Source organism: Anoplophora glabripennis, unplaced genomic scaffold, assembly GCF_000390285.2.
Source record: "Anoplophora glabripennis isolate ALB-LARVAE unplaced genomic scaffold, Agla_2.0 scaffold463, whole genome shotgun sequence".
Lineage (NCBI taxonomy): Eukaryota > Metazoa > Arthropoda > Insecta > Coleoptera > Cerambycidae > Anoplophora > Anoplophora glabripennis.
In genome coordinates, this window is record NW_019416810.1 from 28,530 (window position 1) to 46,838 (window position 18,309).

General features: G+C 30.7%; 1 protein-coding gene across 5 annotated transcripts in view; it reads left to right on the forward strand.

Annotated features, from left to right (window-relative positions):
* LOC108909163 (protein diaphanous) overlaps window positions 1-18,309 on the forward strand; it is a 49,515-nt gene that overhangs the window by 12,311 nt on the left and 18,895 nt on the right. For 4 of the 5 annotated variants that reach the window (XR_001964407.2, XM_018713408.2, XM_018713407.2 and 1 more), the window contains 4 exons: window positions 12,835-13,011; window positions 13,065-13,378; window positions 13,653-13,812; window positions 13,870-14,025. Coding sequence is in view for 4 of the 5 variants with exons in the window: in XM_018713408.2 (XP_018568924.1) it covers window positions 12,835-13,011; window positions 13,065-13,378; window positions 13,653-13,812; window positions 13,870-14,025 (807 nt within the window). In the remaining variant the exon portion in view is untranslated. Of the gene's footprint in view, window positions 1-1,508; window positions 1,836-12,834; window positions 13,012-13,064; window positions 13,379-13,652; window positions 13,813-13,869; window positions 14,026-18,309 lie in introns of those variants that run through there. The other variant, XM_018713409.2, reaches the window with a different exon arrangement.

The window sequence follows — 18,309 nt, forward strand, 5'->3', positions numbered from 1 at the left end:
TCCTGCAAGGAATGCATCGACTTACCAAACACCCTGTAAATATAAAATTTGTAATCATTAAAAATAAAAGTAAATAGAAATGTGAATGGTTTCAGTCTATTAGCATAATGATGTCAACTTTTGCAGAGATGCAGGCTTGAATACAAAACACTTTCAATAACATTTGGCCTCTAATATTGGTGACCACGTGGTTTAGCGGCCATAGTCGTCCCACCTGCTCAGTCATCGTCGGACTAACATTTTTCGAAATATTTCTTTTCCGTTTTTTGTCGCTCTTTGGAGAATATAATAGCACAGAATAAATAGCTACGCTATTTATTCTGTGATAATAGGCTTTAAGTATGAGTGAAATGTAACCTACAAAGTATATTATGGTATATTAATTGTCACTGTTACGCAATACCTATTGACACGAATCAGTACTTTGTACCTACTAACAGATACATTGCGAGTGTATGCTGGATGGAACTGTAGCCCGCAGAGTAGTTTCTTACCTTGGTATCGTTAGTTATAATAGGCAAACAACCCTATTATAACAGTTCCTTAGGTTCAATATGCTTTCTCAGATTTTAGATGTTCTTATGAATAGAATAGTTAACTAATTTAACCGTCATGGATCCGTTCTCTGTCGGATCTAAAACAAGCCTAATGTAGATACCTTGTATCTTGTGTCAGTGTGTCTGATTCAATGATGACAATGATGGCAGAAATTTTTATATAAAATGAAGTAACTTTTATTAAACTATTAACATATGCGTTAATCACAATCATTGAGTATCTTTACAGCTGGACAAAATAGGAAAGGTACATTTTCTGATATTTACATGTTCTCCCTGATCTTTCAATGCGAAAAGTTCAAGGAAGTTGTTCCACTTTAGCGTTAAAAAGTCAGTCATGTTTTTACATTCGAAGAAAATTTTTGTATAGCTTTGCATCGTCGTGTTTTAGTTTCATAATAAACCAATTATATGTACCTAATTTGATCTTTTCTTGTTCCGACTTTTTCAGTTTCGACATATTTTAATCAAAATTTATCCATCTATTGTGGTTTACCACTGTCTGAAACAATTTTTCCTTACATGTAGCAAAAAGTTTATCAGTTTATATTTGGAATCTAACGACACCGGCGGTAGTCTACATATTTAGGGCATCGGTCTATACACTAATCTCTTCAGATGTGTGCAACAAGTGTATACATTTCATTTGAGTCGGAAAATATTGAAGCAAAAAAAAATATTAACAGTATTCTGCGAATTATAATAATTATTGTTGTTGCTAATTGGTGCGTTGACCATTTTATTTTCAGCTTCAAATCTGAACCCGACTTGTATAATTTTTCAAGCAATGAACTTCACTGTTGACTTCTTTTGTTTCAGTCTGATAAATTTTCCTCAATTTCGACCTTTTTCGTAGTTCCCCGTTGAATTTTAACCGCGCGCTTCTGCTTGCATGATGTCATACATAGATATCGTAACATTATTTTCATTCTTTTTGTTTAACAACTCTTCTTAAATGTTAGTAGTATTTTAGCGCTTAATATCGCGCCTGATCGGTTCGAAGTGCGCACAACGTTTTGTTTTCCAAATATTTAAAAATATACATTAACAGTTTCTGGTTTATTTTTGTGTTGTGTAGAGGTAACTCGATGTAAATATAAAATCGGTGTCATAAGTTTACAAGCGTCCTTACATTGTCGCAAAGTGGTTGTGCGATATTTTTTCGAGGTGCCTTATGTGACAAGCTTATCCTATTTTTTTTTATTCAACTCAATGTGATATTTTTGTGATATTAATTTTACCGTTGATAAGTGGAAATTGTTTAACATGTACGGATATGTAAGTAATAATTTTTTGATGTATTGCAGTATTTTTGAAAACAATATAAATAATACAGTGCCCGAACGTTATCTAGTGATAAAACTGCTCAAAATAAGAAAAACTATTCTGATAAACATGAAGTGTGTAGATTGAAATTCCCGAAAACTTTTTTTTTAATACATTCAATACGCTTAAAGAAACACAAATGAAAATTTCAGGCATTTTACTTTTAATCCTTTAAAATACGATATATGTGCAGGGTGATTCATTATATTTTGACCCTCCCATTAACTTTTTTGTTTTTAGGGCTATAAAAAAATGTGAAATACAAAAGTTGCACGATTTTTTATGAATTTTATCGAATATGATAGTAGAAAAACAAATGAAGTCAAACAAAATGGCGCATATGTTAACTTTGTTAATTTAAATGGAACACCCTGTATATTTTTACATATTTGGATAGAACGTTCTCTATCGAGCATAGTCATATAGGTTTTGTTGGGTCCATCTCTAACAATTAGCGAGATACTATTAAAAAAAGAAAATAAGGTCTTTTATTAAGAAAATAAGATATATGTATTGTAATTGTTAGACCTCTTTCAGGCATTTCTGCCTTTTTTCCAATTACGTAAGGATTTACAGATTTAGTTGTAATATATTTTGACTTATCGGACATTGATATGGTCCAAAATGTATATAGGTATTCTAACTAAATCTCACTAATTAGGCCGTGAGAGGCCTAATTACTTATGGACAATGTTATATAGTAGGCCGTGACAGTGACAGGTAATGGATTGTTATTGTTTGATAGTTTGTATTATTATTTAATTAAAATGGGTTACACAGAATTAGAAAATTGAAATATTATAGAAATTAAAATAAAGTAAAGATCTCCATCTCTTATTTTAATTCCTAATAATATTTCAATTTTCTATTTCTGTGTAACCTATTTTAATTAAATAATATTACAAACTGTCAATCAATAACAATGTTATCATGACATTACCTGTCACTGTCACGGCCTACCATATAACATTGTCCATGAGTAATTGGCCTCTCACGGCCTAATTAGTGAGAATTAGTTAGAATATCTATACGCATTTTGGACTATATAGGTATATGTCCGATATGTCAAAATATATTACAACTAAATCTGTAAATATTTACGTAATTGGAAAAAAGGCAGAATTGCCTGAAAGAGGTCTAACAATTACAAGATATCTTATTTTCTCAATAAAAGACCTTCTTTTCTTTTTTTAATAGTATCTCGATAGGGAACGTTCTATCCAAATATGTAAAAATATACAGGGTTGTTTGGACTTCATTTGTTTTTCAAGTATCATTTCCGAAAAATCATAAAAAATCGTGCAAATTTTGTATTTTACATTTTTTTATAACTCTTAAAAGAAAAAAGTTAAAATACAGTGAATCGCCCTGTAACAACTATGAACCAACCAGAATACTTCAGGGGTTGGTAATACTCCATGTCGCATTTTTCTCTTATGTACACAGAAAACGTGTCTAACATATTCAATTCGGGATATATAAAAATATATCTAAATAAAACTTATAATTAACGTGCTATTTCAAATTATATGTTTTAATTGCATATATCAGTGAATTATTAAAAGTAATTCCTGATTACAAAAATGGTAAATGCAATATAATAATTTGATAAGAAAATATAAATATATTTTCATTTATAATTAGATAATATTGTAATTTCATACAGGGGACAAAATAAATGCTATGAGTCATTGGAACAGTTATACATAATTCACTTAAGGATAATTGCCATTTAAAAGTTTTTTTTTATTATCATGCGCATTCACTTAACATTCCACCTTCCTTATCTCTTACTTCCGTACGCAGAGAAAAAAAAATGGTATGGATTCAGGCTCTAAATTTTCGTGTGATTTATAAGTAATATGTAGAAAAACAATAGATTGTTGTACTTCAAGGGTATAAACCAAACCTGTGTTATTTTTAAAAGAACATTCTGTATATTATTATATATTTAGTTACGATTTTTTAGGATTTCAGGATTAAATAGTTTTTTATTTATACTCTTTGTGTCTTTTTACCACAGATTTATTTTAAATACATATACAGGGTGTTTCAATTAAAAGTTCCCATCTGGAAAATACCCTTAAACTTTAAATGGCACCCTATGTTGAGTGACACCTCATTTTAAAGCTTTTTCAATTCTCTTCGCGATGACATACGACGTTTTATATTTTGGTTTGGATATGACAATAAAATTATCACTTAAAGAATTTAAGACAAAATATCAATGAATGAAAGGATGTTATTTTATTAATTGTTCAAGTTGGTTTTCCTCAGCTTCTATACAATAATAAAATATTTGCTCCACTTCCGAGTGAACATTTCGAAGATTTCGGGCGTTATCTGACGACATTCTTCAACAATTTATCAGCGAAACTCTACAGGTGAGTCGGTCGTGTCTAAGGGCGTTAGATCTGGCGATCTGGGAGGTCACTCAATTGAACCTCTGCATGTATCTGAATCTACTGGAAACGGATATCTACCCGATGATTGTGGAAGTATTGGAAAAAGACAACGCTTTGTCAGAAGAGGATGTGTGGTGTCGGCAGGACGGTGCTCCACCACATTATGCCGTAGTTGTGAGTGATTTTCTTAATCAGAACTTTACAAATTATTGGATAGGTCGCAGAGTCAATTGAGTGGCCTCCCAAATCTCCAGATCTAACGCCCTTAGACTTTTTTCTATGGGGACACTAATGCAACACAACTGAACTCACTTGAGGAGCTTCGTCGGCGAATTGTTGAATAATAAGCTTCCACATGTTCGTTCCGAAGTGGAGTAAAGATTTTATTATTGTATGGAAGCGGAGGGAAACCAATTGGAACATTTAATAAAATAACGTTCTTTTATTCATTGATATTTTGTCTTATTCTTTAAGTGATGATTTTATTGTCATCCAAACCAAAATTTAAAAAGTGGTATGTCGTCGTGGGCAGAATTGAAAAAGCTTTCAAATGAGGTGTCACTCAACTTACGCCATCACGTGTCCCCCTTGAAAAGAAATTCGACGTGTCCCAGTTTTTTTATTTTTTAATTCCGATATTTTCCAGGTAGGAAGTTTTAATTAATAATAGGTGCGTAAAGTCGCGCCCCTTTTAGAATTTTAAATTAAATGATTTTCTGCAGTTTCTTAAATGCAAAATGATTTACATATTTGGAAAAAAGAAATATAAACGCGCCGCGACTACCTCTGTTCTCCCCATGCGGGCGCCTGCGTTGAGCTAATTTGCATGACAGAGATGTATGTCATCAAATAGGAGAAGAACGAAAGAAGGGGGAATTAATTGTAGCCAGAAAATTTATCTAATTCATCCGACCTATGCGTAGGCGTTTGCAGATTATTTATTTTCGACACGTGCGTTACGTAGTAGTTACACAGCACTGCTGTATATTTAATAAGTTAATAAAAAAACAGAAGCAGGTTTTCAAGCTCTTAAATGCTTTTTTGATTGATCACATACCGGGTGTTCGGTAAATTTCGTTACTAGAAATTAATGCCTAGTCATGAGTTTCGAACGTCAGATTGTGTGGAAAAAAGAAAATAAATATGAATCAGCATTAAATTGACGTGAATTGTGCGAAATGTATTCTCGTTCTTAGCTTTTTCTGGGAAATTTAAACGTACTCCTGCATAAGAAATGCTATTATTCACTGTCTTTCTTTTTGCAAATGACTTATTTAAACATTTAAGTCATACTTCATTTTTAGATCATTATTATGTTTAGTTCAATCTTATTGTGCAATAGAACGCTGTTATTTTTGACGCAGTAATGTAATAGCGTTAAAATCCCTTAAATCCCCTTCGCACAGCAAAATGCTGACTGACATGATTATAATGCCTAGGCTGTAATACCTTGCATTACACTGAAACAAATCATCGGTCATTATTTACGTAGAATTCATATTATAAATTTTATTAAAAAAAATTATAATAATGAACTATTGTTTTACAAAATAAGTACAATATAGTTACACAATCTAATCAAACAATGTTTAATTAACATTTTTGCACGTTGCTATTTTATCAAATGAATGATATTTCTTTAGAATTTTGAATTACACACTATTTTTCATGGTTATGTTTTGCATTGCGTAACTAATTTTTTTATTGTAGAATTTCGAGGTCAACTGCAAACGGCGTTTTATTTGAAGTCATTGTATAAAAACTCATTTCACTATTGGACGTCTAATTAAATTAATCTAAAATGGCTGTATAGGATGAACAGCGTTTGTGATCGCTACAAATGTTCTGTCGTTTTAATTTCATTGCCCGTACTCCATCCAAACATTGACCAAAACATTTAATTTGTTGATTCAAAATAGGTGAATTGCCCGTAAAACCTTCAACAAAGCTGTATTTTTCACGCAGTTTCATTTAAAACAAAGTTGAATGCAATTTCCGATGCCTGTAATTTTCAGTAAAAAAATCCCATACAGTTTTCCAGTGTAATCTAATTTTCAGAAATATTAACTTGCTTGACGTTGTGGATGATTGATTAATGTTAAAATTAATAATAGTAGTCGGAATTAGGCTTGGTACAAGAAAATAAGTTATTTATAGTAAATATATTACATTTATCTGGGATTTACTTTATTTATCGACTCATTGGTGTCACTAAGTATTTATTTTTAGGGCTTCTGTCTTTCTAACAAATGAAAATTATTAAAGAAGTAATATTTTTAAAGATAATTCTAATAGTTATATTAGGAGTAAGCAATAAGTTAAGGTAAATAATATTTTCATTGTAGAACTTCAAAAGGAACACTAATCTTTGAGATTACTCGAACCCCTTTGGTCTCACCTAGTTACGCCAATGTATCTTTGATCTTGCCCTGTGAAAGTAGGTCACCATACGCGGATCTGTAACCTAATTTTCGATTGTGGCCCAAATGTACTCAGTTGATTTTATTCTTTCTTTGATATAAAAATAACATCCTACTAAATTAGATTATTTTTGTTTAAAAAAGAATTACCATTTTAATCAAGTAAAACCACACTTCTTGTTGATTATACCTATGTATGTAAAATAATGAAAATATATAACACGGTACTAAATTCCTTTTATAATATAATAAAGTATCAAAATAAACGCGACTTTTTTATTGCTTATTTATTTATGGTGCCACTCCCACACATAAAACACGTGGTTTAGTAAGACTGGATGATTATTTATAAGTATTATTTCATAATTCACGTGACTCATATGGTACCCACTTAGCATGGGTTAATTTTTGCTGGTTACCTCATTATTGTTATTGTGATACGTCAGCTGGTCTATGGAAATGTAGTAGTTATGTGTAGTAGTAAAAATTAAGAAAATATACATTAAATTGTTACAATAAATGACAATGTTTTCTAAAACTTAAATAATATCTTTTGTGTCACTATTTATTTATTTATTTATTTATTTATTTATTTATTCAATTAATACTCAACAGGCAGAACCCTATTAAAGAGTGTAAGAATACAACAATAAAAGGAAAGGAATACAATTTAAATGATCTAAAACAATTATTGATTTAACAGTATTTTTAAACAATTTTTATCAATATTAAATATACCTAATATAATAGTGGGGAGCCCGTTTGATAGTTGAAGCAAGTTCAAGATTATTCTAGTAGGATATGTTCAAACATATTAATGAATAAAAAAATAGGACTATCCAAATTACTATGCAATATTTGGTGTAAATATTCATGTGACCAGATTTCCTTTTATTCTCGAGTGACTAAAACATTATATTTTTCTTTTAATATATTTTTTTGTAACTAGTATCATATACACCAAATTTCTTGTAGTATAGAAAAGTTAAAAATTTATTTTACACCCTATCAACTGCATACAGGGTGTCTCGCCACGAACTCCATCAACGGATATCTGGGAAACCGCTCGAAGGATTTTTTGAAATTGTGATGGTGTGATACAGTCCGTGGGACTTATCAAACTAAAAAATTACCGGAAGTCGATACCAACTTTCTTATTTTAAGTGGAATTCCCTGTATATTATTACTTTTTTGGAAAGAGCATTTATTTTTAAGTTGAAAAGATATGGCACACTCCATACTTAGGATTGACCGTCTTCGAGATATTTTGATTTTTATGCGAAAATTGACAGATGCAGACTGTCAGCAAAAAATAGTTTTCCCGGGAACACAGGTTTATTTTTTGTGCGAATTGGACACTTTGTAGGGGAAGACCTAATTTATCGGATTTGTCATGAAAATTTTTAGTTTTTATACAAGGTTGTCAAAAAAGATAATATTTTACAAAATTTTTAAAATAACTATGTATGTATTTAGAAAGTTTAGCCTTCGATGATGACAGATAAGTATTTTATCAACATGAGGTGCCTCTCCTCACAACAGCTACCTTGTTAGCAATTTTTTGTAACAACTGTTTGATGACCAGCGGATTGCCAACAATGGACTGTTTTTATGGCCGCCTCGCTCACCAGACTTATCTATGCTGGATTATTTTATTCGGGGGACAATAAAAAAATAGTGTGTACAGTACTCCAGTAACAACATAGGAAAATTGTATGCATAGAGAAGGAATAAGACATTAAAATAATTTTGACAATTAAAAACCTGTGACAATTGTCATGTTGATTGTTACTTACCTGTCACGGCCAACCTAAAATGTGCAAAACAAATGTCAACACCATTTTAGGAAAAGAGAAATGTTTATTCGTAAATAAAATAAAAACGACTGGGTTTTGGTATAGGGAAACTTTAACACAATTTTAGTTTCCATTTAAAAATTTCGAGTGTCGCATATTCTCTGAACTTCATATTCGAACTTTTTTTTTGACCACCTTGTATAAAAACTGGAAAATTTTTATATCAAATTCGATAAATTTGGTCTTCCTCAGCCTGCATCTGTCAATTTTTGCCTAAAAATCAAAATATGTATCTCGAAAACGGTCAATCCTAAGTATGGAGTGTGCTATATGTTTTCAACTTAAAAATAAATGCTCTTTCCAAAAATGCAATAATATACAGGAGGTTCCATTTAAAATAAGAAAGTTGGTATCGACTTTCAGTACAACTGGAAGTACGATGACCTTGAATTTTTTTTTTGGGTGATCGGCCCCATGGCCTGTATCACACAACCACAATTTCAACAAAATTTTTCTAGCAGTTTCCCAGATATCCATCGATTGAGTTCGTGGTAAGACACCCTGTATATGTCACTAGTATAAGATGAACTCCAAAATATGATTGAATATGTTTCTATTTGTGATCTAATTAGAATATACAGCTGTCTAATAGACCTTAAATTAGTAAACTTTTAGTAGTATTACATATCATGGATTATACCTACAGTATGTCCATAGAAAAGGTGTTGAATAGAAAAAACTTTCTTATTTTTTATTTTATAGAAAAAAGTTACTCTTGATAAAAAATTTTGCTGGTTCTTAAAGTAAGATTGGGATAGAAAAATTTAACATTTCTTGTACGGGGTGTTCAGAAAATTGAAAGAACTTTAAATTGTACAAGAGTAAAGTGCACTTATTTGAGATGTGGAAATAAGTAACTAGGAAAAGTTATTCAAAAGTAAAAGGTAGTCTCTAAATCAATTTTCGAAAAAATCGGCATTCTTTTATTTATTTGTAATCATTAAATTTATTTTTTCTACAAACGTCAAAAAATGACAAGGTTTGTGCATTGACAACAATATGCGAAGTGCCACTTTTTTTCGGATTCTTACGTTACCATGACACCGTGCGCGAAATACTTCGCGCACTAGGGTGCGAAGTATTTCGCACACTGCATGTAAATTAATAAGAGTTTTGTATTTCAATCTTTGAAAAAATGAAGCAAAACTCCAAATTATTATTTATTTTTAAATGAATAACAATTAAATACTTTTAAAATAATGATGGAATTTTACAATAACTTTAGTTATTATTTACAATATTAACATTAATCGTACAACCCGTACACGAACCAATATTTATTCCTAAACCAGATAATTCAGGTTCAGCTCGGGTTTTGGGGGTTTGTTTGTAGAAAAAATATTGTTTGCATCTCGTGCGAACTACTTTGGTGGTCTCGAATAATTTTTTAACTCGGCTTTACCTCGTTAAAAAATTCAATTCTCGATCACCAAAGTAGCATTTCGCGCACTAGATACAAAAATAACTATTATGCAAATTAAATTATTCCAAATTAACAATTCAATCTTGTTCTAGTAGGCATTGTTAGTGACAAGTTGATTTGACAATTCGCTGTTATAATTTATTAGCCATCGCCATTTTCAGGTTAAAATACTTACTTTACAGCAAAAAATTTACTTAGTACCATGTTATGGACAAGGTGAAAAATGTCATCGTCAAGTTTTGAGGAATTTAATGAAAAATTCCTAAATGTGTATGTTCCGGAGGCTACTTGCCGTAAGTTTTTAAGGACTGGCTCAGTATTTTTGCAATTAAATAATGATTCAGCAGGTAAAGCAACGCTTTTTATTACTTTTAATTATAAGCGCATACATGTCACAATAACAACTGTCAAAATCAACAACCACTAGTCTAAAATTAATATTATTTCAAATTTATTTCAACAAGTATTGCGAATACCCCGAGTGAAAAAATAGATATAATGAAGATGATGCACTTTGTTGATATTATATTCAGTAGAGGAACACCCGAAATTATCATTAAGAAGAAGAGCTGAAAGTCTCCAATTTGTTAAAAAAATAATAATAAATATAAGATACATCCTTTCAAGCCAGTTTTTAATCATTTTTTGGAAGTCGGTGATGAAGCAAAAGTTTTGCATTTTTGTTTGTGGGTTGGCAGTATAGAAAGAGGATTTCATAAAAAAATCATGTTTTCTGATGAATCAACTTTTTCAACCAACCAACGGCCATAGGGCATACTTCTTTAACACTTCTTGTAATGCGGATAGCTACTTAGATATGTTAAGAAATTTTCTTGACGGTGAATTAGAAAACCTTCCGTTAGAATACCGTCGTTCATTTTATTTTCAACAAGGCAGATGCCCAGCACATGCGGCAAGTGTAAGGCAATGGTTAGACCATACATTTCCAGACCAGTGGATTGGGAGACAAGGACCAGTTCAGTGGCCTCCTAGGAGTCCAGATTTGACAATAATGGATTTTTCCTTATGGGGTCAACTGAAACAAATTGTTTATTGCACACCTCTAATAGATTCCAATATTGATCAATTAAAGGATGCGATTAGAGATGCCGTTACTTCAATATCTTTAGATGAGGTTAGAAGTTTTAATGAATTATTTATCCGTTTAAAAACGTGCTCAATATGGTGGGAGTATGTTTGAGTAAATAAACTTTTAAAATTTGTGAATTGTTAATTTGGAATGATTTAATTTGCATAAAACAAATTCAATGATTACAAATAAATAAAAGCGGGTCGATTTTTTCGAAAATTGGTATTAGAGACTACGTTTTACTTTTGAATCATTTTTCCTAGTAACTTATTTCCACATCTTCACAAATAAGTAAACTTTACTCTTGCACCATTTCAAGTTTTTTCAATTTTTTTAACACCCCGCACAAGAAATATTAAATTTTTCAATTCCAATCTTACTTTAAGAACCAGCAAAATTTTTTATAAAGAGAAACTTTTTTCGATAAAATGAAAAATGAAAATTTTTCTTATTCCTATTGCTACTGTATGTATGACTATTAAAATTAATCTTTGTATCAAAAGTAATTTCAGATCTCTCATTGCTTCAACCCCGGAAAGAATTTTACATCATTTATTTTATATTTGTATAATATAGGCATAATGTCAATACTAAAACATTTTGTTGAAATGTAACATCATATATTTTATTTAAATTATTTCGAAATGATGTCATATTTAATTTGTTGTCAACTTGACTGTATACTTTTTATTATGATGTAATAATTTCACTCTTAATGTATGTTAGTAATAACAGCATCCCAAGATTATAACCCTGAGGAACACCGGATAAATCAATGAAATAATTGAGTGTACACCTACATAATAAATAGTAAATTGTAATTAATTTAGGAAAGTTGTTGTGAAGTCTGAACCCAGGACAAAGTTATAAACGGGATGTCCTCCGAAAAATAACTTTATTAATTTTATGTTTTGTTCGATTTAATTTATTTTTTTTTTGTTTTTCAAAGGATGGAGATCATTGAGAATCTAATATGAACGATTTGGTCAGACTTTCAAGTCAGTCAGTCTTTTGCTGACCCTGAACAATTCTTTCTTTAATAAAATTTTCCTAAAAAAATGCCTACTAATTCGTTTTTTTTAATTTATTTTGGTATTTTTGGAGACCTTGCATAAACTTCAAAAATAGTTAATGGACAAAAGAAATTATCTTTTGTTTTCTACTTGTTTTAATTCCTTGCGTTTAAATAGCAATTTGTATTTGATAAAAATGATATAAATGGACATTTTCATTCAAAATTTCCTTTTACAGTTATTATTAATCGATGTTTTATGTTGTAATTATATTTTTAAGATAGAGTCATTGCCATTTTAATAGATTTTTAAGTTGCTGTATTGACTACTATATTGTTTTGTTGTTTGTGGTTTTAACGGCCGTCATGAAGAATGTGTAAGATTAGATAAGAAAAAACTACGGAAAATATTTGTTTTACCGTTTTATTCTAATCATTATAGTTGTTGAGACCTTGACTGGAGAAATAGAAAAAAATAAGACCTAAAATCACAATAAGTAGTATGAGCACTTAAATTGCATTTAATTATTAATAAACAATAAGAACTAATTTTAATAACCTTTATCATGTTTTTCCTAATCGACAATAAGCAATTTACGAAATTGTATATTTTTAAGTTTTCATCAATGCTGTTATTACAAGAAATCATGCAGTTTTTCATTTGATAACATTTTAAAGTTTTCCTGAATACGTTGGAAAATTCTTGTTTAATTTCCATGAATTTAAAAACATTTATGATTTCCAGTTGGAGTCATGGTTCAAAACGGGGGCCGCGAAGAAACCTCAGGGTCAAAGACCCACATCCACCCTCACGGCCCGACCAAATTCCGAGACAGATATCGTGGATCCCGATGACGATTACCTAAAAATGATAGAAACCATGAGTGAGAAAGAAATTAATGTAAAAATAGAAGAACTATTGGTAACATCGACATATTATATTTTACTAAAAAGCATTAACCGAATCATTTTCAGAGTGATATGAATTTAAATGACGACAAGAAGAAACCTTTGAGGGATATGGCGATGGACCAGAAGAAAGCGATGTTGATCATGCAAAACAAAAAGAAAGGACAACAGGAGACAGGGAATCGTTTCAACGATCCAGAAGATTATCATAAATATCTAGAACAACATATCAGTTCTGAATATACGCCATTATACAAATTTCAGAACTGTGTTGAAAGTCTTAGGGTTGCTTTAGCTAATAACCCCTTGAGTTGGGTAGAAAAATTCGGTTCCATAGGACTCCAAAGGATATTACAAGTTTTAGAAATAGGACTAAAATTGTAAGTCATGATGTTTTATATACTGTGTGTGCATCTTGTTTCATTTACTAGGACTGTCAATTAATTTTGAGGGATTTTTTTTGTAAATTCAAGGCTTTATTTTGAAAATTTGTGTACATTATTAGTTTTCAACGTATTGTCTATCACTAGACACTACTTCAGCAGAACTTTTCTTTGAATTAAACAGGCAAAGTAATGCATTTGTAGTGATTTTGCAATGATATTACAGTGCGTACAATTCATCATGAAACATCCTTATTATATTTTTTTTTAGTAAGGACGTTAAACTACAGACTGAATGTTTACGATGCTTAGAGAAATTCATGAACAATACGACGGGAATTAAAGCATTTTTCAACACTGGCAAAGGGCACGTGACTGTGGCCAAATGTTTAGACCACGAAAAACCTCAAGTTATGATACAAGCTTTGAAGGTAACTTTGTGAAGGCTTAAAAGAAATTTGAACGGTGGGTATTCAAATCGTTGTTAGATTTTAGCTCCGCTGTGTTTCTTAGACGAAGGACGTGACGAGGACGGTTCGAAGAAAGTCCTATTAGCCATTACTAAAGTCGGAGAAGAGGAAAACCGGGAGAGATTTTTGCCGGTTGTTAACGGAATTACTAAAACTAATAATGCTGATTTGCAGGTAAGATGTGACTTCTTTAATTCTGTTAAATTTTATTAATTTTGAAAATATAGGGTGCTGTAATATTGAAAAAAAAATACATTTCTTTCGTATCTGTAACTGTTGGGTTTGTACGGGCTGAAACCTGCTTTAAAATACAGGGTGTTTATTAAGTACGGTCCGTAACTTTAAGACACAATTTCTTATAGTATTTAAAGAAAAAAGGTTCCTAAAATATGCAACTGGAAACGCTTAGATTTTGAGATAGAGGGTGTTGAAAAATATATTATTCTTAAGGTTTGGCAGTTATTGTACGTTGGTAAAGAGCTACATTTTTAGTATAAAGTCAATTTTTATCTGCCGCCAGTGGCATAGTTAGGAGTGAGTCAGTCGACATTTTCCTCAAAAAATGTGGCCGCCAATGGATTTTTAAACATTTTTAATATTTTTGGACTCGCCTAACATTTTACATCGAAAAAGGTGTCTTGAATTTTTTGCCTAATACTAACCTATTTTTGGAAAAAAACTTATTTATTTAATTCAGTGGCAACAAAAATATGCCTTTTTTTTATCGTCTTACTTGTTTGGTACCGAGATTATTGGCATTTTGCTAGTTATAGTCAAAACTTTGGATTAGATAATAAAATTCGAAAATGAATAACTTTACTGACACTGAAATGACTCATCTATAGCTTAGCAAATAGGAAAATTTTATTTACTGATGAGGCAACTTTTAATTTTCATAATGAACATTTTTGGGCGGACGAAAATCTGCATGCAAGAAGTCGTCAGTACCTCGACAACTCCTAATCGCTGGATTGGTTGCGCAGGTCCCCAAACTTGGCCCGCTCGCAGTCCCAATATGAATCCTTGTGACTTTTATATACAGAGTGTCCCGTTCATGTTTCAAAAAAACTTGTGTGCAAGTTCCTCATGTGAAAATATTGGGGGTAGTTCATGTAACGTTTTTTTCTTAGATGCCCTGTTTTCAAGATACAGTGTGTTGAAGGTTACTTTCCAAATGGTTTTCCTTAATTATCTTTAAATCGGCCAAAGATAAAAATGTCAACATTTGTACACGAGTAAACATCAACAGTGCGTTAAGAATAATGTGCAAACGGTTTCTTTCTGAATAGCAGTGTCGCCGATACAGGTAATTGAAGGGGTACAATCGAAGAAAAAATATGTTAAAAGTCAAAATTTATTACATTTCTAAACGGTTCTCTAAACTCTAAAAGGATACTACAAAAAAAAGGTATACTTGTTGAAATTTGGTAGCATGTACCATTTTCGAGAAAAATTAAGTACCTAGCATTTTTTTTTTGTTCACATAAAGCTGCACAAGTACATTAACAAAATATTAAATTGAAATAGGACTTTACCATTGAATGAGCTGAAGACATTTAGCTACCTACAGTATTTGCATTTAAGACTATAATTTTCATTTCTTACGTATCATGAAACAGTTAAATTGTAAAACATTTTATTAACTAAAGAAAAAAATAAAATTTATTTTGAGTTTCAGTTTGTTGTAAACTAACATTTAAAAAAGTAAATCAAAATAAACAGATTATAGTAATTAATTAAATAAATGTGCAAACTCGAAATACTACAGTATATACTGAAATTGTTCCCCATTTCCTTCTATGCAACTTAATTTTTCTCGAAAATGGTACATGCTACCGAATTTCAACAAGTATACCTTTTTTTTTGTAGTATGCTTTAGAGTTTACAGAACCGTTTAGAAATGTAATAAATTTTTACTTTTTTTATTCGATTGTACCCCTCCAATTACCTGTATCGGCGACACTGCTTTTCAAAAGGAAACTGTTTGCACATTATTCTTAACGCACAGTTGATGTTTACTCGTGTGCAAATTTTTACATTTTTATCTGTAGCCGATTTAAAGATAATTAAAAAAAACCATTTGAAAAGTAATAACTTCAACACACTGTATCTCGAAAACAGGACGTCTAACAAAAAAATCTTTACACGAACTACCCCTATTATTTTTCCAAGAGGAACATGCACACAAGTTTTTTTGAAACATGAACGGGACACCTTGTATGGGGTCATCCCAAGTCTCTAGATGAAAACGAATAATTCAATGTTGTGATGTCATACAAATTTCTCCAGGAATTTTTGAAAGAGTGAGATAATCAATGATGAAATTATTGGATTTTATCCAAAGGTGGCTATTTTCAACATCTGCTTTAATTTTGTGTCGAAACTGATTATTTCTATGATCGTTGTTTATAGTTGCCGCCCATTTTTCTAAGAATAGGTTAGTATTAGGCAAAATATTCAAGACACCTTTTTTGTTGTAAAATGTGAGGCGAGTCCGAAAATAATAAAAATTAAAAAAAATCAATTATCGTTCTACAATTTATGATGAATGCGTTGACTTACTCCTAACTACGCCACTGGCTGCAGATAAAAATTGACTTCATACTAAAAATGCAGCTCTTTAGCAACGTACAATAACTGCCAAATTTTAAGAACCTAACATTGACTGTTCCAAATTTATTTCAAATATTAATACATTTTTTAAATTTTCAACCCTGTATTTCGGAATCTAAGCGATTCCGCCCACATGTTTATAGGGACTTTTTTTCATTAAATACCATAAGAAATTGTGTCCTGAAGTTATGACTGTGCTTAGGAAACACCCTGTATAGCGCTATACAAAAAATTTATATCAGTTAATATATTATTGATGTTAATTTTTAACTAAAATAATTTTTATTAGAAAAGTAAATTATTCCTCGAATTTAATTTATCATTGTTAGAAACCAAAGCCAGCTGAATACATTTCACATTTTACCATTTTTTGGTACTATATTGTAGAGTGGCATGTTTACCAGTGGTTATCTCTATTTTTTTTTATAAAATTGTTTTTTTGAATCTAATATGGCCAGTTAGTAATGTTTGTGGTAGAGTATTTATTATATATTTATAATTATGAGTTAGTCAAGTCTCTTATTTCTTTGTGTTAAGTGTAGTGCTTCTTTTGGTTAATTTCCTGAAAAAAATAAAATAATGAAGTTTTCTAATTGGACAAAGAAAAGGATTTTTAGTTTTGTGGTAGGCATCATTCTAACCTAGTAGTTGTTGGCATTTTCTTGTTTAATTAATGAATTAATTGATAATTTTGTCATTTGGTCATGAAGGTATACAAAGAAACATGTACCTGATATATTTAAAACATTAAAAATTGTTATAAATTTAAAAAAAAACTGTTCGTAATATCTATTACTTTGGACAGACTTACTTTTATGTTATAAAATTCAGCCATGATAAATTATATAACTCATTTCTGCAGTTTATGAATTGGCCTTTTTAAAATTTTTATACACAGTTCATTTTTCAACTAAATTTGAACTATAGAATTGCTGGGTCAATTAAAACTATGCTATTATTAACGTTATGTTTTAATTATGTATCTAATAATACCTATCTAATAAATGAAACAATTACATAAATCAAAATTAACTTTATCAGCAAAAACTGCTCTCTATAATTTTGTTACACTTAAAAAAAATTATAATTACTGAATCATCAGAAGTTTACATTATTATTATTATAAAGTACATATTGAAAAAAATGGTGCAGATAACAAAGAAATTTGGATAATCAAAATTTGCATTATGAAGATTCAAATTAGATTTAAATTTTTGTATTGTATGTTGTAAGCAAATTGCATTTTCTTCAAAATTATAATGACTAATTCTGTGTTTTCCCTATTTGCTTTTTTAATACCGGATAATTTTTTTAACCTAAAACTTCCAAGTATCTCGAAAAATAAGCACTCTACAAAAAAAAAGTCCATAATCACAATTTAATCATTCCACGAAGGAATGGAAACTTTGAAACTTTAAATAGGAACCCCCACTTTTTATTGTAGTTTTGGATTCTATGGCTAAAAGTAATTTTTTTTATTTCTCAATTTTTGCAAATGATTTGTCGAGAAACTACTATTATGGTAACCTAGGAAGAAGCATCCGTTTTGGGATACTTGGTCAATCCGATTTCCTTCGCTTACCCCCACATCCTTCATTTGTCTCCACTTTATTGAAGGCGATTTGAGTCGTCGAATGTACCAAGACATTTTGGAAAATGAACTGCCAACATTACTCGAAGACTTGAGCTTAGATGTGCAGCAGAACATGTGGTTTCAACATGGTAGTTGTCTAGCACACTATTCAGTAAGTACTTGATTGCGATTTCAGTGGTCGATTGGTAGAGCTGATCCAGTAAATTGATGTGCTAGATCACTAGGTTTCACTTCGCCAGATTTCTTTTTGT